The 23584-nt window shown below is 37.6% G+C and overlaps 1 protein-coding gene across 5 annotated transcripts; it reads right to left on the bottom strand.

Moving 5' to 3' along the window:
- Nucleotides 1–2654: 2654 nt before the first annotated feature.
- On the bottom strand, nucleotides 2655–23444 carry NME5 (NME/NM23 family member 5). 5 transcript variants are annotated; one of them, XM_032425297.1, is made up of 6 exons: nucleotides 23108–23145; nucleotides 21836–22010; nucleotides 15177–15382; nucleotides 14395–14495; nucleotides 7345–7463; nucleotides 2655–2864 (listed from the first exon to the last, which is right to left on the bottom strand). In XM_032425297.1, exons 2-6 carry the CDS (start codon nucleotides 21962–21964, stop codon nucleotides 2784–2786), a joined length of 636 nt encoding a protein of 211 aa, XP_032281188.1. In that variant the 5' UTR covers nucleotides 21965–22010; nucleotides 23108–23145; the 3' UTR covers nucleotides 2655–2783. The 5 variants fall into 5 exon arrangements, with proteins under 5 accessions (XP_032281188.1, XP_032281187.1, XP_032281186.1 ...); XM_032425296.1 differs by lacking the exon at nucleotides 23108–23145 and adding an exon at nucleotides 22763–22809; XM_032425295.1 differs by lacking the exon at nucleotides 23108–23145 and having other exon boundaries at nucleotides 21836–22099.
- Nucleotides 23445–23584: the final 140 nt, after the last annotated feature.

The raw sequence follows: 23584 nt of genomic DNA, 5'->3' as shown, positions 1-23584 counted from the left end.
CAGAGAGAGAGGGAACACAAGCAGGGGGAGTGGGAGAGGGAGAAGCAGGCTTCCCACTGAGCAGGGAGCCTGATGCAGAGCTTGATCCCAGGACCCTGGGATCACGACCTGAGCCGAAGGCAGATGCTTAACGACTGAGCCACCCAGGCGCCCCTATTTTTTTCTTTTTTTTTAAAAAAGATTTTATTTATTTGAGATAGAGTGAGCGAGCACAAAGGGAGAGTGAGAGAGAGAAGTAGACTCCCCGCTGAGCAAGGAGCCCTACACAGGGCTCAATCCCAGGACCCTGGGATCATGACCTGAGCTGAAGGCAGATGCTTAACCAACTGAGCCACCCAGGTGCCCCAAGATGCTTTAGTTTTAGATGTCTCTTTAGTCTATTTCTTTTTTATTTTTATTTATTTATTTTTAAGATTTTTTTTTAAAGATTTATTTATTTATTTATTTGACACAGAGAGAGACAGCTAGAGAGGGAACACAGGCAGGGGGAGTGGGAGAGGGAGAAGCAGGCTCCTGGCTGAGCAGGGAGCCCTATGCGGGGCTCGATCCCAGGACCCTGGGATCATGACCTGAGCCTAAGGCAGACGCTTAACGACTGAGCCACGCAGGCGCCCCTATTTTTAAGATTTTTATTTATTTATTTGACGGAGAGAGACAGCGAGAGAGGGAACACAAGCAGGGGGAGTGAGAGAGGGAAAAGCAGGCTTCCCGCAGAGCAGGGAGCCCAATGCGATGCGGGGCTTGATCCCCGGGTCCTAGGATCATGACCTGAGCCGAAGGCAGAGCCTTAACCAACTGAGCCATCCAGGTACCCCTCTTTAGTTTCTTTCAATCTAGAACAGTTCCTCTGCATTTCTACTTTTTGTTTTATAATTACATTGACTTTTTGAAGAGATTAGGCCAGTTTAAATATCTACTGTTAATAAGGTGCTTTACAACCTGGTTTTTTGTTTTTGTTTTTCAGTAAATTAAAATTTAAGAACTGAGGGGTGCCTGGCTGGCTCAGTCTGTAGAGGGTGAGGCTCTTGATCTTGGGCTTGTGAGTTTGAGCCCCATATTGGGTGTAGAGATTACTTAAATAAATAACTTAAAAATTTGAGAACTAAGGATTTCACATTTTCTTTTAAAACTAGTACCTTGGGGCACCTGGGTGGCTCAGTCGTTAAGCGTCTGCCTTTGGCTTGGGTCATGATCCCAGGGTCCTGGGATCGAGCCCCGCATTGGGCTCCCTGCTCAGTCGGGAAGCCTCCTTGTCCCTCTCCCAGTCGCCCTGCTTGTGTTCCCTCACTCACTGTGTCTCTCTCTGTCAAATAAATAAATAAAATCTTTTAAAAAAATAATAAATAAAAATAAAACTAGTACCTTATCCCCAAAACATAATTGGGAAATGCTAACCTAAGGACTGTTTGGTAGAGTGATCAAGCCTTCTATTTTGCTCAGGACTAAAGAAACTCCAGGTTATGCATGACTTTCAGTTATACAACCAGGAAAGTCGTAAGCAAACCAGGATGAATTGTTTGTTACCTTACTGTCTGGTCACACTTGGAGGGCACTTGTTGAGGAAATAGTTATATATAAACGATTAGTTAAAATCATAACCTGGTTCTGACCATTTTAATTATACAAAATAATTATTTATATATTTAAACTTTTAATTTTTTTACTCTGATTTTATTATGTTATGTTAGTCACCATACAGTACATCGTTAGTTTTTATATATACTTAAACTTTTTAAATTAAACTATCTGAACTGTGTATTATTTATGCATCTAGATACAGGATATATGCTTAGGAAAATATCGTAACTAAAATTCTGTGTCTTGTAGTGCCTAGCTGGCTCATTTGGTAGAACATGTGACTTGGGGTCATGAGTTCAAGCCCAGCGTAGAACTTACTTAAAAAAAAAAAAAAAATTCCATGTCTTATTTCTCTAACTTAAAAAAAATAATAATATAGCAACATCTTATATCAGTCTTCTATTACTTGATGTAATAGAACAATGATGTTGTTCTATTGGGTGACTGGGTGACTGTGTCACACTGACAAAAATAACTATACACAGGCAAAGAAGATCCTAAGAGACCAAGAAGCGAAATGTCATCATAGGCACTCTTTGTGCAAGCTTTCCAGGAGGAGCACAAGAAGCAACTAGATGCTTCAGTTACCTTCTCAGAGTTTTACAAAAAGAGCTCAAGAGGTAGAAGACCATGTCTGCTGAAGAGAAAGTAACTTTGAAGACATGGCAAATGCAGACAAGGCAGTTCTAAAAGAAATGGAAACCTACATTCCTCCTAAAGGGGAAACATAAAGAAAGTTCAAAATTGTCTTCAGCTACCCCTGTCCTGGTGGCATTTTCACTACCTTTACGACTACCCTTGCCTGTGTGACAAGAGGCACAGGAATCGAAAGCAGGTTCTTGTGGGCACACAGTCTTTTCATCTTCAGTTGTTTCTAACGTGTCTTATATAAATTAGTTGTTGGTCTCCTAACTGGATGCCACTTTACGATCACAAAAAACTTACATTTGCTTCATTAACATTCTAAATACTTCTGGATAAAATCAATTTTTTTATTAGAAAACAAAAATCATACCTTTACTAAAGCTATATTTTACCTTAGATAATGCTATCTTATACACAAAACACAGTCTTTTAAAACTTATATTTTTAAAAACAATTTATTTCACACGTAGTTACTTAAAACCTTAGGACGGTTTGTTGTTTTAAAGTAGAAGCATGTCTTTCACAGTAAGATAGTGATTTGTTCTTTGAGGAATTTTATTTTAAGGTTCTTCTGCAGCTGAATTGTGACACAGCTTTGGCTTGTTGGGATTATTTTTCAGGAGCCAATCAGCTAACCAAATCTATGGAAAAAAGAAAAAAACTTGTCATAAACATTTAAATATATATACTATAAATTATAAATATATACTATGAATGATATAAATATATACTATATATACAACCTTACACTTTAAGTAGTATAAATATATATCAATTTAAAACGTAGTTTTCAAAATCACTGAGAATGAGAAAATGACCATTAAAAAACTGAAACACTAAGTTTTACATTATGCAAGATTGTCAAGTATAGATCCAAATTGGAAAAGAAGTAAAACTATCTCCTTTTACAGATGACATGATCTTATATATAGAAAATCCCAAAGAATCCACAAGCTATTATAACTAATAAATGAATTCGGCAAAGTTGTAGGTTAAAAGATCAACACAAAAATCATTTGTGTTTCTATATATCAGCAATAAACAACCCAAAAGGAAAATAAGAAATCACTTCCATTTCAGTAGCATTAAAAAAAAAATCTAGAGTACATTTAACCAACTTGTATACTGAAAACTATATAAAGTGTTGCTAAAAGAAATTTAAAGACCTGAGTAAATGCAAAGACAACCTGTGTTCATAGATACAAAGACTTAATACTATTTTTTCTTTTTTTTAAAGATTTTATTTTTTAAGTAATCTCTACACCCAAAGTGGGGCTCAAACCCACAACCCTGAGATCAAACATCCTATGCTCCACCGACCAAGCCAGCCAGGTGCCCTGAAAGACTTAATACTGTTAACATGTCATTACTACCTAAAGTGAGCTATAGATTCAATCCAATCCTTATGAAATTCCCAAAAACATTTTTGCAGAAATGTTAAAGTCAATCCTCAAATTCATATGGAATTTCAAGAGGCTCTGAATATATAAAACAATCATGAAAATGAAAAATAAATTTGGAGAATTTTCTAACTTTGTTCTTCCTTTTTTTTTTTTTTAAGTTTTTCATTTATTTACATAATCTCTACACCCAACATGGGGCTCACACTCATGACCCAAGATCAAGAGCCGCATGCTCTTCTGACTGAGCTAGCCAGGCGCCCCATCTTTTTTTTTTTTTTTAAGTAAACTCTACACCCAGTGTGGGGCTTGAAATTATGACCTGGAGCTCAAGAGTCACATGTTCCACTGACTGAGCCATCCAGGAGCCCCCTCTCATCCACTTTTAATCAGAGTATAAAATGGTACAACCACTACAAAATTTGGCAATACTTATCCAGATTAAAAATGCACATATCAAACACATCAAAACAACATTCTTTTAAAAAAATAACATTATTTTTGACTCAGTATTTCCATTTGTAGGAATTTATTCTATAGATATATGGTACACATACATATGAATGAAGATATTGACTGTTGGCAGTTCACAGTAACAAAAGAATAGAAACAACCTAAACTACCATCTATATGTGACTAATTAATAAACTGTAGAACATCAATTCAAGAGAATGCCATGAGCTGTTCTTTTAAAACAGGGCAATTTTGTCTGTGGTGTTATTTAATAATTTATATGTTGAGTAAATAAGGTAAAAAGTATCAAATGGCATTTTTAGTAGCTAGCATTTGTAAATGTACATGTTTTTAAGTAAAAATATATATGCTTATATATGTATAGATTTTCTCTGCTGAAAGGATATATAGAGGCTGCTAAGAGTGAATGACTCCAGGAAGTATAACTGAATGACCAAGGAACAGAAATGAGAATGAGAGTTACTTTTCATGATATACCCTTTTGTAATTTTTGAATTTTATACCATATTTAAATATTGCTTATTAAAAAACTGTTCTAAATATTACTCAAAAAATTAATTAGAAAAGAAAGTTAAGGGCAAAATTTTTTTAGCTTTTCATATGTTTTGAATCATAATTCTACCTTTTAAATTTTTTTTATTTTTTATTTTATTAAGTAGGCTCCATGCCCAACATGGGGCTTCAACTCACAACCCTGAGATCAAGAGTCATGTGCTCTAGTACTGAGCCAGTCAGGCACCCCTCTACTTTTTGATCTCTTTCCAAATGATGTAATCTCAATGTGTGAAAAGCCTTATACTCAAAGATGTTTACTGTTACACTATTCATAATGGCAAACAACTCAAACAGCAAAAGAAGTATGGTAAGGGTAATAAAAGAAATCACTTAACTATTAAAATAATCTCTATAAAATATATATTTAAATACAGTGATATTTGGGATGCCTGGGTGGCTCAGTCGGTTAAGCATCTGCCTTCGGCTCAGGTCAGGATCCCAAGGTCCTGGGATTGAGTCTTGCACTGGGCTCCTTGCTCAGCAGGAGCCTGCTTCTCTCTTTGCCTGCTGCTCCCCCTGTTTGTGCGCTCTCTCTCTCTGACAAATAAATAAAATCTTTAAAAAAACTAAATATAGTGATATTTATGGGATATATGTTTAAATATAGTAATAGAAATAAAAAAAAATAAAACCTGAGCAAAGAAAAAACAGGACTGGAAAAAACAAAACAATAACAGCAGTTAATATTTGAGCATGTATGCACCAGACACTCTAAGAATTTTACATGCATTCATACTTCTTGGTGTTTGTTTTTTTTTTAAGTAGACTCCACACCCAGTGTGGAGCCCAATGAGGGGCTTGAACTCACAACCCTGAGATGAAGAGCTGAACTGATGATCAAGAGTCAGATGCCCAACCAACTAAGCCACCCAGGTGCCCTCACATACATTTTTACATTTAATCCTAACAATATCCCTATTATGTAGGCAGGTACTAATCTATTTGCATTTTACTGATGAGAAGAGAAAAACTCAGAGCTTAGATGTCTGGAGTCAGAGTTGAATCTAGGCAAGATGATTTCAAAGACCATGTTTAGGAAATGGAACCAGGGGTATCTTTTTCTTTTCTTTAACTTTTCTTTTTTTTTTTTAAAGATTTTTTATTTATTTATTCATGAGAGACAGAGAGAGAGAGAAAGAGAGAGAGAAGCACAGAGAGAAGCAGGCTCCCAAGGAGCAGGGAGCCTGATGCAGGACTCGATCCCAGGACCCTGGGATCATGACCTGAGCCGAAGGCAGATGCTTAACCATCTGAGCCACCCAGGCGCCCTTCTTTAACTTTTCAGTAGTATCAGGTTTCTTACTAAGTAAACATATGTTATTGTCACAATGAAAAGGAGTTATTAAAGAAATAACCTGCCTAGGGGCACCTAGCTGACTCAGTCAGTAGAGTGTGTGACTCTTAATCTCAGGGGTCATGAGTTCAAGACCCACATTGGGTGTAGAAATTACTTAAAATAAATAAAAAGAAAAAAAAGAAATAACCTGCTTATCTTTTGTTTTTGGTGAAAGTGACAAAGTTAGTAGGAGAGATTAAATCTTTTGTCTTCCAAAGGGGATTCCCTTTCAGAATGGTAACAGAGGCTGGAGATACTATTTTGTCAGGGCTGGTATTAACCTTCCCTGAGGTGACTGGCTGGCTCAGTGGGAAGAACATGCCACTCTTGATCTCGGGGGTTATGAGTTCAAGCCCCATGTTGGGCATAAAGCTTACTTAAAAAATAAATAAATAAATGAAATAACTTCCTTGATTATCTCTGAATCTTCAAATGAGTGGGAGTACCTGTAAGGAAGGAGCAAGGAAGACATTTGGCCCTGGACACCATCCTAGTTCCGCCTACCCAACTATTCTTCCACCTGACTGAGCAATGCTGAAGTATCTAGGGATGTGAATAAATATGTTTTCTATGAAAAAAAATTAGATATCATTAAAAATAAAAATATCGAACAAAATTCAAATATGTATCTAATTTTATCATTTGATTATATAAATTATACCCCAAAACAATGATCTGTATTTGAAGGTCACAGTAACTGAAAATGTATTTTTTTTTTAAGATTTTATTTATTTATTTGAGAGAGAGAGAATGAGAGAGAGAGAGCATGGGGGGGGAGGGTCAGAGGGAGAAGCAGACTCCCTGCTGATGCTGAGCGGGGAGCCTAATGCAGGACTCGATCCTGGGACTCCAGGATCATGACCTGAGCCGAAGGCAGTCATGTAACCAACTGAGCCACCCAGGCGCCCTGAAAATGTATTTAGAAACAATGGGGTTTTTTTGTTTTTGTTTTGTAAGAACAGTGTTCTTTAAGAGTTAAAATACAGCAGGGTGCCTGGGTGGCTCAGTTGGTTAAGTGTCTGCTTTCAGCTCAGATCATGATCTCAGGGTCCTGGGATAGAGCCCTGTGTCTGACTCCGCACTCAGCAGGGAGTCTGCTTGAGGATTCTCTCTCTCCCTCTGCCCCTTTCCCAGCTCATGTGTTCTCTCTCAGATAAATAAAAAAAAATCTTAAAAAAAAAAAAGAGTTAAAATACAGTAAGAGAATAAGTAATCAAAAGTTATACTTAAGTATCTAAAATGTATATGAAATAGTTTTTAAAATGCTCTTAATACTTTCACTGTTTCAAAAAATGCAATGTTTTAAATATGAAAACTATAGACAATTTCTTTAGCGTGAATAAAAAGATTTCTTACAAAAGGATCTGCTGGTTTCTCCTTACAAAGTGCTGTGAGTCCTTCAAGCAGAGTTGGTGTTACATATAAATTTAAATAATCCTTAGCAGCTTGTCCAACTGGAATGGGTTCAATAATCACTGCAAAGACAAATGTATTCCAATTAAAACTACCACAAATGATGAAATATTATATAATCATTACAAAGAAAGAAATTTTAGTGGATAATACTTATAAAGGTTTTTTGTTTTGTTTTGTTTTTTACAAAAAGGAAACAGAACTAGATACGTAGCATAGTTTGTTCAAAAACACACAAGCACACACAGAGAAATAATAAGACCACGTAAGACTGGCAAAAAAATGTATCAAAACACTAAGATTGATCATGTATAAGATTCTGATGATGTTTTCTACTATATCCTTGTCTGCATTTCCATTTCCATATTTTTTACAGTAAATACTACCATGGACAATGTCATGAAAAAGAAAAATATGAAGAACATGTAAAATTTAGGAGATTAATTCATTTCAACAATTAATTCCTGCCAACAAAATAGCAGGCATTTTACAAAGTGGTATAGATACAACAGTGAATAACATGTAGTTCTTGCTCTCTTATAAACTATTGAATATACACATAAAACCTATTTCTGTGTGTATAGTATATATTACATTCCTGCTCTTATTTTTCAGGTTTTTTTAAATTATTGTTTTTCAGGTTTTTAAATAAATTATGTAAGATCTAGGAAAATTTTAGTGTTTTAGTCTTGTTTGAACACTATGTAGGTCAACCAGACTTGCAGTACAACAAAGAATCTATTTATATGAGAAAGAATATATTTTATAAGTCTTAGTAAGTCTTTTGAGGTTGACCTCAATCAATGGGCAACTTTTGATAAAGATGAGAATGTGAAGCTACTGGTCTCATGTGTTCAGATTTAAATTGTCACTGACCCAAGGAAAAAGAAGGTGGGAAGACAGATTTCTGTATGACTAGTGTATGGGCTCAATCTCAATGAGACAACTAACAATGAGAGTCCTTTGCCAGGATGCCAAGAAAAGCTAGGAAATGTCTCAAAGGAGTTGAGTAAAAGGTTCCTTTCCTATTAGTCTCATTATAGCACTCTTTTTTGTACTGATCACTGTAATAATTTTTATTTTGGTTACACAAATATTTGTCATCAGTCTCTTCTCTTTCAGTTCCATGAAAGTTAGGACCACATTTATCATGTTCACTGTACCCTGTACCCAGGCCCTTTGTAATATTTAAAAATGAAAATTGAGGGGCACCTGGGTGGCTCAGTCAGTTAAGTGTCTGCCTTTAGCCCAGGTCATGATCCCAGGGTCCTGGGATCGAGCCCCATGTTGGGCTCCCCACTCAGCAGGGAGTCTGCTTCTCTCTCCCTCTGCCCCTCCCCTCGCTTGTGCTCTCTCCCTCTCTCAAATACAATCCTTAAAAAATAAAAATGAGAATGAAAATTGATTATTGCCATTCCCATCCTTAAAAAGCTTCATTGGTTCCTCATTGCATTTACAGTCAAGATAGAACTCCATAGCACAGCCCACAGAACTCTATACCATGTAATCTCTACTTACTCTCCAACCTCATATTTATCTTCCTCTGATCTTTGTCTATACAATGTGTCATGTTCTTTCTTGCTCATGACTTGAGAGAAACATGCTGTTCCATCTGCTAGAATGTTCTTCCCTGGATCTCATGTCACTTCCTCAGTTGGGCCTTTCTTATCATAGAGTCTCATAATACCCTATAATTGCTTTGTATAGCACTTACCACACAGTAACTACACAGTCATAACTGTACAATTATTTGGGTAATTATTGTTTAATGGATATCTTCTGAACATTAGATGTAAACTCCAAGGGAGCAGGGACTTCATCTATTTTTTGTAATTTTACTAAAAAAATTGATTGAGGTATATTCACATATAATAAAATTCACTCACTAAAGTATACAATAAATTTTTAGTAAACTTATAGTTGTGCAATCAGTACCACAATCCAGTTTTAGAACATTTCATTACCCCAAAAATGTTCCTTGTGCCTATTTGCGATTTCCCACTCCCACTCCCACCCCTAGCCTTTGGCAAGCACTGAGCTTCTATTTAAAAATTTGCCTTTCCTCAAACCATGAGAGACTATGGACTCTGAGAAACAAACTGAGGGTTCTAGAGGGGAGGGGGGTGGAGGGATGGGTTAGCCTGGTGATGGGTATTAAGGAGGGCACATACTGCATGGAGCACTGGGTGTTATACGCAAACAATGAATCGTGGATCACTACATCAAAAACTAATGATGTACCGTATGGTGATTAATATAACACAATAAAAAAAAATTGCCTTTCCTGGATATTTCATATAAACAGGTCATGTATGTTGTCTTTTGTGCCTGGATTCTTTCAGCATTATGTTTTGAGTTTCATCCAATGTGTAGCATGTATCAGTAGTTTGTTCCTTTGAATTGCTGAATAGTATTCTATTATACGGCTATACCACATTTTGTTTAACCATTAATACATAGTTGGATTGTTTCTAGTTTTTGGCTGTACTAAATAGTACTGCTATAAACATTCACATATGTCTTTATGTAGATTTATGTTTTCATTTCTCTTAGATGGGTATATTCTAAGAGGAGTGGAATTGCAACAGAGTTACATGGTAAGCATACGTTCAACGTTTTAAGAAACCACCAAACTGTTTTCTAAAGTGGCTTTATCATTTTACAATAATGTATGAGGATCCCAGTATCTCTTTATCCTTGCCATTATTATCCATTGTAGTGGGTGTGCGGTGGTATCTCGTGGTTTTTTGTTTTGTTTTATTTTAACTCATTGTGATTTTAATTTGCATTTCCCCAGTGATTATGTTTTAACACCTTTTCATGTGCTTATTAGCCATTCATGTATCTTTTGTGAAATGCTTATTCAAAAATTTTGCCTGGTTTTTGTTTGCCTTCTTTTTACTGAATTAATTATAAGAGTTCTTCATAAATCCTAGATAAAAGTCCTTTATTTCATATGATTTTCAAATATTTCCTACCAGTCTGTGGTTAATCTTTTCAATACTTTTAATGATGGCTTTTGAAACATAAAACATACAAACTTTTAATTTTGATTTATCAATATTTTCTTTTATGGATCATGCTTTTGCTATCATTTGCAAAAACCCTTTGTCCAACTCAAGGTTATGAAGATTTCCCATGTTTTCTTCTAGATACTTTTAGCTCTTATGTTTAGGTCTATGATCCATTGTTGTTACATTTTGTATGGGGTATGAAACAAGATCTGAGTTCTTTCTCTTTTTTTGCATGTGGGTATTCAGTTGTCCTAGCATCATTTGTTGAAAAGATCACCTTTTCCCCATCAAACTGTCTAGGCACTTTTGTTGAAAGTCAACTGACCAAAATGTAAGGATTTATTCCTAGATTCTCAATTCTCTTTCATTGATCTATATGTCTAGAATAATACTGTCTTAATTATTGAGGTCTCATAGTAAGTTTTGAAATAAGATTAGTGGAAGTTCTCCAACTTATTTCTTCTTTTTAAAAATTGTTTTAGCTTGCCTAGATCTTTTGCAATTCCAGATAAATTTTAGAATCAGCTTGCCAACTTCTACATAAAAGAATGTATGGATTTTGATAGGAAGTGCATTAAATTAATTGATCAATTTGGAAAGAACTGCCATCCTGACAATATTGACTCTTCTAATCCATCAACATGGGACGTCTATCTATTTTAGATAGTCTTTCACTTCTCTCAATAATGTTTTATGCCTTTCAGTATATAAGAATTGTACTTCTTCTGTTAAATTTATTCCTAAGTATTTTATTATTTACCTATGTAATTCTAGTATAAGTAACATACAGTGTGTTATATTAGTTTCAGGTATACACCATAGTGATTCAATAATTCTTTTTTTTTTTTTAAGATTTTATTTATTTATTTGACCAGAGAGAGAGAGAGAGAGAACAAGCAGGCACAAGCAGGGAGTGGTAGGCAGAGGGAGACGCAGGCTCCCCGCAGAGCGGAGAGCCCGATGTGGGGCTTGATCCCAGGACCCTGGGATCATGACCTGAGCCGAAGGCAGACACTTAAGCGACTGAGCCACCCAGGCGCCCCATGATTCAACAATTCTATACATTGCTCAGTGTTCATCAAAATAAGTGTACCCTTAATCCCCTTCACCTATTTCACTCATCCCCATCCAGCTACCCTCTGGTAACCATCAGTTTGTTCTCTATTTTTAAAAATCTGGTTTTTGTCTCTTTTTTCTTTATTTTGTTTCGTAAATCCCACCTATGTGTGAAATAGTATTTTATTATTTTTGATGCTATTGTGAATGAAATTATTCCCTTAACTTCATTTTTGGATTATTTCTACCTCATCTTCTTCTTTAAAAAAAAAAAAAAAGATTATTTGAGGGGTGCCTGAGTGGCTCAGTTGGTTAAGCATCTGGCTTCAGCTCAGGTCATGATCCCAGGGTCCTAGGATCAAGCCCCGTGTCAGGGTCCCTGCTCAGTGGGGAGCCTGCTTCTCCTTCTCCTCCCCACTCATGCTCTCTATGGCTATCTCTGTCTCTCTCTCTCTCAGATAAATAAAATCTTAAAAAAAGAAAAAAAAATTATTTGATATTTGAGAGAGAGAGAGAATGCGTGCCCGAGCAAGCAGAGGGAGGGTCAGAGGGAGAGAGAGAATCCTGAAGCAGATTCCCTGCTGAGAGCCCAACATAGGGCCCAATCCCACAACCCTGAGATCATGACCTGAGCCAAAATCAAGAGTTGGACGCTTAACCAAATGAGCCACCCAGCTGCCCATCTACCTCATCTATTTTTGCCGATCGTTTATTATTTGTCTCTAGCAACTAGGGCTGGATGAATTAATGTGAAAATAAGGTTTTCATGTTTCTTACACAGATGAACTTTCATGGCACTTTAATGACATTTGTAGTTTATACATTGCATTGTATACTTATTTTTATACATTTTTAAAATACGATCAGCTTGAGAGCAGGGACATATTGTTATTCATCTTTGTATTTCTGGCACATAGGAGGTAATTCAATAAATTTGTTGAAGGAATGGAATATAGCAAAGCTTTGAATTAGCCATCTCTATTGAAAGGGAGGGGTAAGGACACTACATTTTTTCAAGGGTTAGGAACATGTCTGAATATCTTTATGACTTGCTTGAGTGAATCATCATATAGGGTTTTGCAAATAGTTCTTGACTGACTGCTAAGCAAGAGAGAGCTCATATCCCAAACTCTGAGAATTTACTCCAAAGAACTTCACATTCTCACAGCAAAAGATCTGTAGTGTGGTAGGTAATTAATCATTTATATTTATCCTACAACTGCTGCTTCTCAAATGTCTAATTATATCTCTTAAACTCATGTCTAGGGGACAAATTAGTGGGTAAAATCAAAAGCAATCTAAAATAACAGTTTAGGTATATAACCCTATGAGGAAGAAGAGCTTCTAAAAAAAGGACTAGAGAAAACCAAACAATAATAGCAGTTAATATTTGAGCACATATGGACCAAACACTAAGAATTTTACATGCATTTATATATTCAACCCTAACAATATCCCTAACTAGGTAGGCAATACTAATAATATTTGCATTTTACTGATAAGAAGAGGAAAAAACAGAGAGAGGTGAGATATCTGGAATCAGAGGAAAATCTAATTCACTGGGGCACCTGTGTGGCTCAGTCATTAAGTGTCTGCCTTCAGCTCGGGTCATGATCCCAGGGTCTTGGTTCGGGCCCAGCATCGGGCTCCCTGCTCGGCGGGAGGCCTGCTTCTCCCTCTCCCACTCCCCCTGCTTGTGTTCCCTCTCTCACTGTGTCTCTCTCTGTCAAATAAATAAATAAAATCTTTAAAAAAAAAAAATCTAATTCACTTAAGAGGACTAAATCTAAGTACTATCACATTAAAAAGACTTCATGTTTGAGATGTACTTCAAAATAATGTGGAAGCATTAGAAATAGAAGCAGAGGTTATAGATGATATAATTAGACGGATCACAATTATTTAAGTCGGGTGATAGGTTCATTAGGGGTTTATTTTTATTATTCTACTTTTGATTATGTTTGAAATTTCCGTAATAAACAATTCCAAAGAAAAAGATACCCTAATGGAAGGGATATGTGATAGAAATTAGATCAGTAAGAATAAAATATGTAAGTAGGCAAATCCTTTTGTGTACAAATAGCTATAAAATAGTTTTGTGGGGCATCTGGCTGGCTCAGTGCGTGGAGCATGCAACTCTTGATCTCAGGGTCATGAGTTCAAGCCCCACGTTGGGTGCAGAGATTACTTAAAAATTAAAAAATGAGGGGTGCCTGGGTGGCTCAGTCATTAAGCGTCTGCCTTCGGCTCGGGTCATGATCCCACATGGGGCTCCCTGCTCCGCGGGAAGCCTGCTTCTCCCTCTCCCACTCCCCCTGCTTGTGTTCCCTCTCTCGCTGTGTCTCTCTCTGTCAAATAAATATAATCTTTAAAAAAAAAAAAAAGAAAGAAAGAAAACAAACTAAAAACCTCAATGTTATTCCTTACTATGCCCACTTCTAGAAGGTTTACAACTTCCCTAACAGGATGGAAACAAAAAACGGGCCTGAGACTTACTAATTTCACAACCTCATAAACATTCATTAGACAAACAGTGAAGAGTTAGAGAAAATGGGAAATCTATCATAATTTCCAAGGGAGATTCTTTTTTTCATGTGTAACAAACTTTACTGATGCATTACGGAGAACTTAAGGAATTGCAGCAAAGGAGAAGAGAAACCCTAAGTATGGCTAGTCTAAGAGAAAAGAAAGAAAAAAGTAAACTCTTCTTAAAAGATTCCCTATAGGACACAATTTAGTTTCTAGGGAAATACTGAATTTTCCATTCTTGGCCTCAAGTTTGTAAGTAACTATAACTTCAAAATATGACAAAATATATTGGAGAAAAACCCTGTTATCTTCGTTCCCAGATACATCACCCAAATAAAAGAGAAAGCAAACAACAGGGAGATGCACTTGACTAAATTACTCATTGGTAACTCACCTTCAGGAAACATGAATCGAATTTCTCTTTCTGCTGCAGCAAAATCATTGCTCCCATGAAGTGCATTCCTCAGGTCATCTGTGCCATAAATTGCCCTTAGACTAAAAGTAAGTTAGAGATGATGACCATCCAATGTGATATCCTTTCCTTACTCTTTACATATGCGTTCTACTTAGGAATTTTACAGAAGCATTGCCACTTCTCACATATGGAAGTTTTAATCTATTTTGAATTTAAGCTTAAATCTACCTAGATGAGGGTCAAATATATTTAAATCTGCAGGAGGGATACACTGGGAAACAGGAGTTCTCTGGGTGAAGAGGAGGTGTTGTTTTGTGAGAAGTGAAAAGGCAACGTATATTAAAAAATGCAAGAATTCAATGTCCTCGTGTTTCCAAACTTTAATGATAATGCTAAAAATCTGTTTTTCTGGCCTTCTATTACCAATATTATTTTTAAAAGCCATGCCAATTTTCCTATGAAAAATCCTACTTCAGGGGCAGTTTAATTCAAGGATGAGAGAACAATTAGGCTAATCAGAAGAATTAGGCTAAATCAGACATTCCCTGAGGCTTTTTGGGGTATATGGTATTAAGATGGACATTTAAATAGCTAAAATGTAAAACTGACCCCACCCCCATCCCAACCAAAAAACAAAAAGTTGACTTAGAAAAACTTTCAAATGAAAAGAAACTCCTATTACAATGAAATCAGTTTTGGGTTTTGTTTTGTTTTGTTTCATTTTTATACTTGGATTCCATTTTTCCCCCTAGGAAAGTTACCTGTCTGGGTGAGTCTCTTTAGCTACTAAGGTATTACTTGGTCCCAAAAGTTCTTTCCAGTAAGAGATGGCTTTATGTCTAGCTAATATCATGGCAACAAGTGGTCCAGAACTCATGTAAGCTGTTAAATTGGGGAAAAACATTTTCCCATACTGTTCCACATAAAAGTTACTACAGTGCTCAGGGCTGAGATGGAGTTTTCTTCTCTATAAGAGAAACAAAGTCAACAAAAGTATTTAAAATGACAGTTCAATAATAACTCATTAAGTCATTAATAACTTGAAATTCATACAAATCTGATTATAAATGTAAGATTTTTATATTACGAAGAAAGGGAGAGATAAAATTAAATATAGGCTATAAATAAACTTCTCCAAGTTATTTAACCAACTCTCGTGCGCTGTTGATGTGAAGGTAAACCCATGCAGCCACTGTGGAAACCAGTATGGAGGTTCATCAAAAAGTTAAAAATAGAAATACTATATGATCCAGTAATTCCACTACTGGATATTTACCCAAAGAAAACAAAACCACTAATTCAAAAAGATATATGAACCCCTACATTTACTGCATCATTATTAACAATAGCTGAGACATGGAAGCAACACAAAGATCAATCTACAGATAAGTGGATAAAGATGTGGTATATAAATACAATGGGCTATTACCCAGACATAGCATAGAAAGGAATGAGATCTTGCCATTTGTGACACTATGGACGGACCCAGAGAGTATTATGCTAAATGAAATAAGTCAGACAGAGAAAGACAATTACCATTTCATTTATATGTGGAATCTAACAAGAGAATGAACAAACAAAAAACAGACTCTTAAATACAGAGAACAAACCTGTAGTTGCCAGAGGGGATGTTAGCAGGAACTTATAGTTACAAAATAAGTAAGTCACAGAGATGAAAAGTACAGCATAGAGAAAAGAGTTAATAATATTGTCATAATGTCGTACGGTGACAGATGGTGACCACACTTACTGTGGTAAGCACTGACTGAAGTATAGAATTGTAAAATCAGTATGTTGTACACCTGAAACTAATATACATTGCATGTTAATTATACTTAAGTTAAAAACAGTTACTTAACCTACTTAAGAAAAACTATTCCTATCTGGCAGCCTACTTCAATATATGGTTTGTTAATGACAAACTGAGCTTATCTCCTTCTTTAAGTAAAAAGACTACTATCATCAACATTTTTATACTTTGTATACATTAAAGTAACAAAATTGGACTTCAGAATATTCCAAATTCATCTTTATCTATTTGTGATATTTTCCTATTAATTGTGAAATTTTCCTATATTTTTTTAGGGAGCTGGTCTCATTGTGGTACTTAGAAATAATATACAGTATAACGATGCAGTAAACAAGTTTTTCTGTTGAATGTAGAAGTTGTGTAATCTTTATTCTGGTTCTGCCATAAATATGTAGGTTCACTATGATCTTAAAATACTTGGTACTAAGTTTCTCAGTTTGAAAGAACATAAAATATTGAGGGCAAAGAAACATTATTTTCTTCACAAATGAGATTATACGAATGAATCAGTAAAAAATCACAGAAGTGAAATCAGCCATTCTTCCGATTAGAGATCACCCTTCTCTAAAAGCAGCTATTTGAACACTTTTTTTTTTTAAGATTTTATTTATTTATTTTGACAAAGACACAGCGAGAGAGGGAACACAAGCAGGGGGAGTGGGAGAGGGGGAAGCAGGCTTCCCGCGGAGCAGGGAGCCCAATGTGGGCCTTGATCCCAGGACTCGGATCATGACCTGAGCCGAAGGCAGATGCTTAACGACTGAGCCACCCAGGCACCCCTATTTGAACACTTTTAAAAAATCATCTATTACTACTGTTTGTCAGTTCCACTAAAGGTGGATCATGAAGGAAAAGACTCAAGAAATAACAGAGGGATTCAAATTAGTCACCAAGAAAAACTTCTGGCTAGAATAAGGATGATGAGAATGGAGATAAGTTGGAAGGTCAAGGCTAAAAATCTCCATGATTAAGGCAGAAAGCTATCTTTCTAAAGTGGGTTAGATTTTCCTGACAGTACAGCATGAAATTTACCAAGTGACCTCTTAAGGCTCCTTCCAAAACAATCATGTGTCCTCAGGTTTCGGACACTTGGCAAACTTGCTCAGTTTGTAGTGAGAAATCAAAACTGCCCAAAGCAAGAAATGGGAAGATGCTTACCTAGGTGGGTCAGCACTGCTGTAAACAGGCTCTGCTGACAAATATAACATTCTCACCAGTCAAGGACCAGCTACTACAAAATAGGCGCTTGTATCTGTTCACATACTGAAATTCATATAGTCAAGAAAAAGAAATTTCAGAAGTTACAAAACCACCTGATTTAGTATAATCCTTGATTCTATTACTTAAAAATAAGATGTGTCAGTATTTGTGATTCTTGGGCATACTGGTATGGGTTTTTTTGTTGCTGCATTTCATCTGTTGTAATGTAAGCCCTTATCACATGCCCCTTAACAAGCAAGGGACGCCACCTTCTGCAGGTGTGCTGCCTAATGCAGCATAATTATAAACATTAAGAGCTCCTCTTAAACTAAAATTGATGAGGGGCACCTGGGTGGGTCAGTCGGTTAAGTGTTTGACTTCGGCTCTGGTCATGATCTCAGAACCCCCCCATCTGGCTCCAGAGGTTTGCTCTCAGCAGGGAGTCTGGCCCTCCCCCGCTCATTCCGTCTGTCTCCCTCTCTCTCAAATAAATAAATAAAATCTTTTAAAAAATTGATAATGAATCAGTAATTCCATTGGTTACTTTAAAATTAGGTCGGGGCACGTGGCTGGTTAGGTCAGTGGAAGATGCGAATCTTGGTCTCGGGGTTGTGAGTTTGAGCCCCACGCGGGGTGTGAAAATTGATTAAAAATAAAATCTTTTTTTAAAGATTTTTATTTATTTGTCAGAGAGAGAGAGAAAGAGAGAGAGAGAGAGATTGCGCACAAGCAGGGGGAGCGGCAGGCAGAGGGAGAAGTAGGCTCCCCGCTGAACAAGGAGCCCGATGTGGGACTCGATCCCAGGACCCTGGGATCATGACCTGAACCGAAGGCAGACAACCGACTGGGCCACCCAGGCGTCCCTAAAAATAAAATCTTTAAAAAAATTAGATCAGGTAAAATTTTTTGGGACTCAGGTGAATATTTTCACAAAGAGAAGTAGTATTAAATAATATCAGAAAAGGAACCATTAGTTTGTAACAAAGGAAAGACTGCCACCTATTGAAAGAATGCATCATTTTTCAGAAGGTTTTCCCTAGATGGCAACAAGAAAGCCTTAAGTTCAGGGGCGCCTGGGTGGCTCAGTCGTTAAGTGTCTGCCTTCGGCTCAGGCCATGGTCCCAGGGTCCTGGGATTGAGCCCCACATCGGGCTCCCTGCTCCACAGGAAGCCTGCTTCTCCCTCTCCCACTCCCCCTACTTGTGTCCCCTCTCTCGCTGTGTCTGTCTGTCAAATAAATAAAATCTTTAAAAAAAAAAAAAGAAAGAGGGCTCCTGGGTGGCTCAGTCAGTTAAGCGACTGCCTTCGGCTCAGGTCATGATCCTGGAGTCCCGGGATCGAGTCCTGCATCGGGCTCCCTGCTCAGCAGGGAGTCTGCTTCTCCCTCTGACCCTCCTCCCTCTCGTGCTCTCTGTCTCTCATTCTCTCTCTCGCAAATAAATAAATAAAATCTTTAAATTAAAAAAAAAGAAAGAAAGCCTTAAGTTCCACAGACTTCCAACTACAATAAAGCCTATTTTAAAACTATACAATACAAAGAATAAATATTGTACAATTCTACTTACATGAGATATCTGGAATAGTCAAAGTCAGAGAGACAGAAAAAGCAGAATAGTGGTTACCAGAGGCTGGGAAGAGGGGTAAACAGAGTGAGTGAGTAATAAGTACAGAGTTTCAGTTCCAGATGACAAAAAAGTTCTAGAGTTGGATGGTGGTGATGGCTGCACAATAAAGGAAATGTACTTAATACCGCTAAACTGTACACTTAAAAATGGTGAATTTTATGTTGTGTATATTTTATCACAATTAAAACAAAAGAGAAGCATACAATATACCAAAGCTTTCTTTGGTATGAAATTTACTGCTGACTAGGGAAAGTGTTAAATACTAGTATTTAAACATTCTCACCAGTCAAGGACCAGCTGCTGCAAAATAGGTGCTTGCATCTGTTCTCATACTGAAATTCACATAGTCAAGAAAAAGAAATTTCAGAAGTTACAAAACCACCTGATTTAGTATAATCCTATTATTCATTATTTAAAATTAAGATGTGTCAGTATTTGTGATTGTTAGGCATATTTAACATGAGCTACTTAAGTTTTTCACTAATTATTTTTAAAATATGGACTTCTAAAAAAACTTAAATAGGATATATTTATCTTATTTGTATACTTCATTTAATTGTTTTTTCCCCAAATTTAATGGGTAATATACTTACAGGGATAAGAAATTCAAAACACTATAAAAGAGTATATACTGAAAAATTGCATTCCCATCCCTGTCCTAATCTACCCTGGTCTTCCTTGCTCTCAAATAGGCAACCATTTTTTAATCTCCTAGTGTTTGATTTTGCAAATACTGGCAAACATGAATATATGTTACTTTTTCTCTATCACAAAAGATTGCTATATACAGTTCTGCCATCTTGCTTTTTTCCATAACAGGACATGGAGAGGTTCCTCTTTTCTCATTTTACAACTAGTTGCATAGTATTCAATTTGATGGATTCGTCAGAGTCTACTTAACTAATCCTTTTTTTTAAGCTTTTATTTTATTTTATTTTTTTAAGATTTTATTTATTTGCGAGAGAGAGAATGAGAGACAGAGAGCATGAGAGGGAGGAGGGTTAGAGGGAGAAGCAGACTCCCTGCTGAGCAGGGAGCCCGATGTGGGACTTGATCCCGGGACTCCAGGATCATGACCTGAGCCGAAGGCAGTCGCTTAACCAACTGAGCCACCCAGGCGCCCTTTTTAAAGCTTTTTAAAAAAGATTTATTTATCAGAGAGAAAGAGAGAGAGAGCACACACAAGCAGGGGGAGCGTCAGGCAGAGGGAGAAGCAGGCTCCCTGATGTGGGACTCGATCCCAAGACCCTGGGGATCATGACCTGAGCTGAAGGCAGACGCCCAACCGACTGAGCCACCCAGGCACCTCTGTTCTATCCATTTTCAATTGATTTTTTATCTTTTTCTAGGAACTCTATATATTTAAAGGAGATTAGCCCTTTATGTTATCAATTGCGAATCTTTTTTTCCCATGTTTGTCATCTGCTTTCAAGTTTTGACTTTATGATGTTCACTTGGCTATGCATAAGTTTTTTATGTTTATAGTCTTGTCAATCTTTTCTTTTATGGCTCCCAGATGATAAGTCATAGTAAAAAAAGGCTGTCCCACTCCAAGAATAAAAGACATTCATGCATCTTTTCTTCTAGAATTTATATCATTTAATTTTAAAATATTTAAATCTTAGATCTGTTTGGAGTTTACCCTCATTATACAGTATATTTGAATCTAACTTTTTTTAATAGCTACCTAATTTTCCTAACAATATTTATTAAAAAGTTCTTTACCTGAGTCTCTTAAATATAGTAAATATTTCATTATACATTCCTGCACTACTTCCTTACACTTTCTTGTACCATTCTTACCCTGAGGCTTTACCTATCCTACTAAGCTCAGCTGAAATCCCTTATCTTTCCTGTAGACTGAAGTCTTTTTTCTTTTATTTTTATTTATTTGCAAGGGAGAGCGAGAGAGGGAGGGAGAGAGAGAAAACAAGAGCAGAAGGGAGGGCAGAGGGAGAGGGAGAAGCAGACTCCCCGCTGAGCAGGGAGCCCGATGTGGGACTTGATGCTCGGACCCTGGCACCATGACCAGAGCCGAAGGCAGATGCTTAACCGAATGAGCCATCCAGGTGCCCCTCCGTTTTCTTTTTAAAAACACTGACAAAATAGACAATATGACACTATACAAATATAAGAGAAAAAAAAAACCTGGAATTTCAAATAGAGACGGTAAAAAAATATTCAAAATATTTCATTCTATTTGATAATCTTTAACAAGACTCTTTTTACATACATTTTCAAACCTCTACCAACTGCAGAATAAGGCTTTAAAACATTAAATGTTTTTAATAATTGAAAAAAAATACCAACAGTCTAAAGTCCATCAATTGAACAAGTAAATTGTTCATTCACGGAGGGGAATATCACACAGAAGTGAGGAAGAATGAGATAGATTCAGATGTAATAACATGGAATGCAATCTGAGCAACTTTGTAAAGGAAGTCAAGGGAAGAGGACTGTCCTATTTTATGGCGGGGGGGGGGATGGTTTGAAATGCTTAGAAAATCCTGCAAGGACAGAAAGCATTAAGTAGATGCCTTTCCTTGGAGACTGAGACTTGGGTGGGAGAGCAGAGGAGGAGGAAAAAGGAATTTTAATTATCATTTTATATTCTTTTGAAGTATAAAAAAAATTAAAACTAACATATATAACTTTTATACTTAGAAGTTAAACCTAAGTTTAGTACTAAGTACTAAGGCACTAAATAGGTTAACATATTTAAGTATTTTTTTTTTTAAAGAGCAAAGAGAGAAAAAAAGCCATGATCATCATGCCCAAAAGTTACCTGAACAATGGTGAATCCAGACCTGAGAATAATATCTTGTATCTCCTCCTCTTTGTCAGCAATATCTGGTTTGATAATAGCCAGAGTTTTTTCTACATATATCTGAGGTGGGGGCATTGACATCTCCATTCTGCCTTTTCAGGGTACAATTTAGGAGATTCTCCACAGGTATCAACTGCAATGACATGCATCATCCCCACCCCAAATTTTAATGTAATTGTGATTAAGAACAGCATTATTAGGCGCTTGATGTTATTAATTTACAGTTATAAACTGGTGAATCTTTTTCTATAAGCAGTGTCTCAATAATACGATGTTGGGGGGACGCCTGGGTGGCTCAGATGGTTAAGCATCTGCCTTTGGCTCAGGTCATGATCCCAGGGTTCTGGGATCGAGCCCCACATCGGGCTCTGTGCTCAGCAGGGAGCCTGCCTCTCCCTCTCCCTCTGCCTGCCTGTCTGCCTACTTGTGATCTCTGTCAAATAAATAAATAAAATCTTTAAAAAAAAAAAAAACGATGTTGGGGAGGCTGGTTGGCTCTGTCCGAGGAGCATGTGACTCTTGATCTCTGGGTCTCGTGGGTTCGAGCCCCAGGTTAGGTGTAGAGATTACACAAATAAACTTAAAAAACAAAACAAAACACGCCATTTCTACTCTACGTCTATCGGTTTTCCTAAGCGCTTTCGTTGAGGTACAGAGGCCAAGGGGCGTTCTGGAGGCCTGGCCCTGGCACGGACTCTCGGGACTGCAGGTGAAGACCACGTCAGCCACTCTGCAGCAACTTTCTACCCAGCGGCAGGTAAGCCGTCCCCCCGTCCCCGCCCCTCCTGGAAGACCACACATAGGGTCTGGCCTGGTCCCAGGTCCCAGTGCCCTTCCGAGGTACACTCGCAAATGCCGGAGTACAGCCCTCATCTGCGCACTCACCCGGCGCCCGCTGGCCGGGCCACCACCCCTTGTTGCTAGGAGACCCAAAGCACAGTTCAGGGACGGTGGCTGCAGAGGGCCAATCCCAGCACAGTGCGTCACAGATTCTGGGTGGTTCCTTTCAATCAAGAGGAGCCAGCCTACAGCCGTCTTTATTCCCCCCTGCCAATCTTAGAGCACCGGACATTTTCCAACATTTTCCTCATCTTATTTCACCCTCCTTGCCATTTAAAGGACGCTTCAATTATATCAACTTTATAAATAATGAGACAAATCATAGGCACTCCCCCTCATCCCACACCATCCCGTTTCAGACAGTATATGTAAGAAACCCACGTCAAATACCTTAGTCATCGGGCGCCTGGGTGGCTCAGTCGTTAAGCGTCTGCCTTTGGCTCAGGTCATGATCCCAGAGTCCTGGGATCGAGTCCCGCATGGGGCTCCCTGCTCTGCGGGAAGCCTGCTTCTCCCTCTCCCACTCCCCCTGCTTGTGTTCCTGCTCTCGCTATGTCTCTCTCTGTCAAAAAAATAAATAAAATCTTAAAAAAAAAAAAAAATACCTTAGTCATTCCACCAGATAGTGTTCCCTTTTTCCCAGATTCTGTAATCATAAAAAAGCAATCTTCGGGGGGTGGGGGGATGGGTTAGCCTGGTGATGGGTATTAAAGAGGGCACGTTCTGGGGCGCCTGGGCGGCTCAGTCCTTAAGCGTCTGCCTTCGGCTTAGGTCATGATCCCAGGGTCCTGGGATCGAGCTCCGCATCGAGACCCACATCGGGCTCCCTGCTCAGCGGGAAGCCTGATTCTCCCTCTCCCACTCCCC

The sequence above is a fragment of the Phoca vitulina genome, unplaced genomic scaffold, assembly GCF_004348235.1.
Source record: "Phoca vitulina isolate PV1807 unplaced genomic scaffold, GSC_HSeal_1.0 scaffold32, whole genome shotgun sequence".
Classification (NCBI taxonomy): Eukaryota; Metazoa; Chordata; class Mammalia; order Carnivora; family Phocidae; genus Phoca; species Phoca vitulina.
This window is presented reverse-complemented; position numbering and strand designations above follow the sequence as displayed.

What these genes read in the sequence shown, in the direction of transcription:
- NME5 (XM_032425297.1), bottom strand. Translation starts at nt 21,964, where the DNA reads ATGGAGATGTCAATGCCCCCACCTCAGATATATGTAGAAAAAACTCTG. An exon ending in CTGGATTCACCATTGTTCAG is followed by an intron (nt 15,383 to 21,835) that starts GTAACTTTTGGG and finishes TTTCTCTTATAG; the next exon opens with AGAAGAAAACTCCATCTCAG. An exon ending in TCGATTCATGTTTCCTGAAG is followed by an intron (nt 7,464 to 14,394) that starts GTGAGTTACCAA and finishes TTGTCTTTGCAG; the next exon opens with TGATTATTGAACCCATTCCA.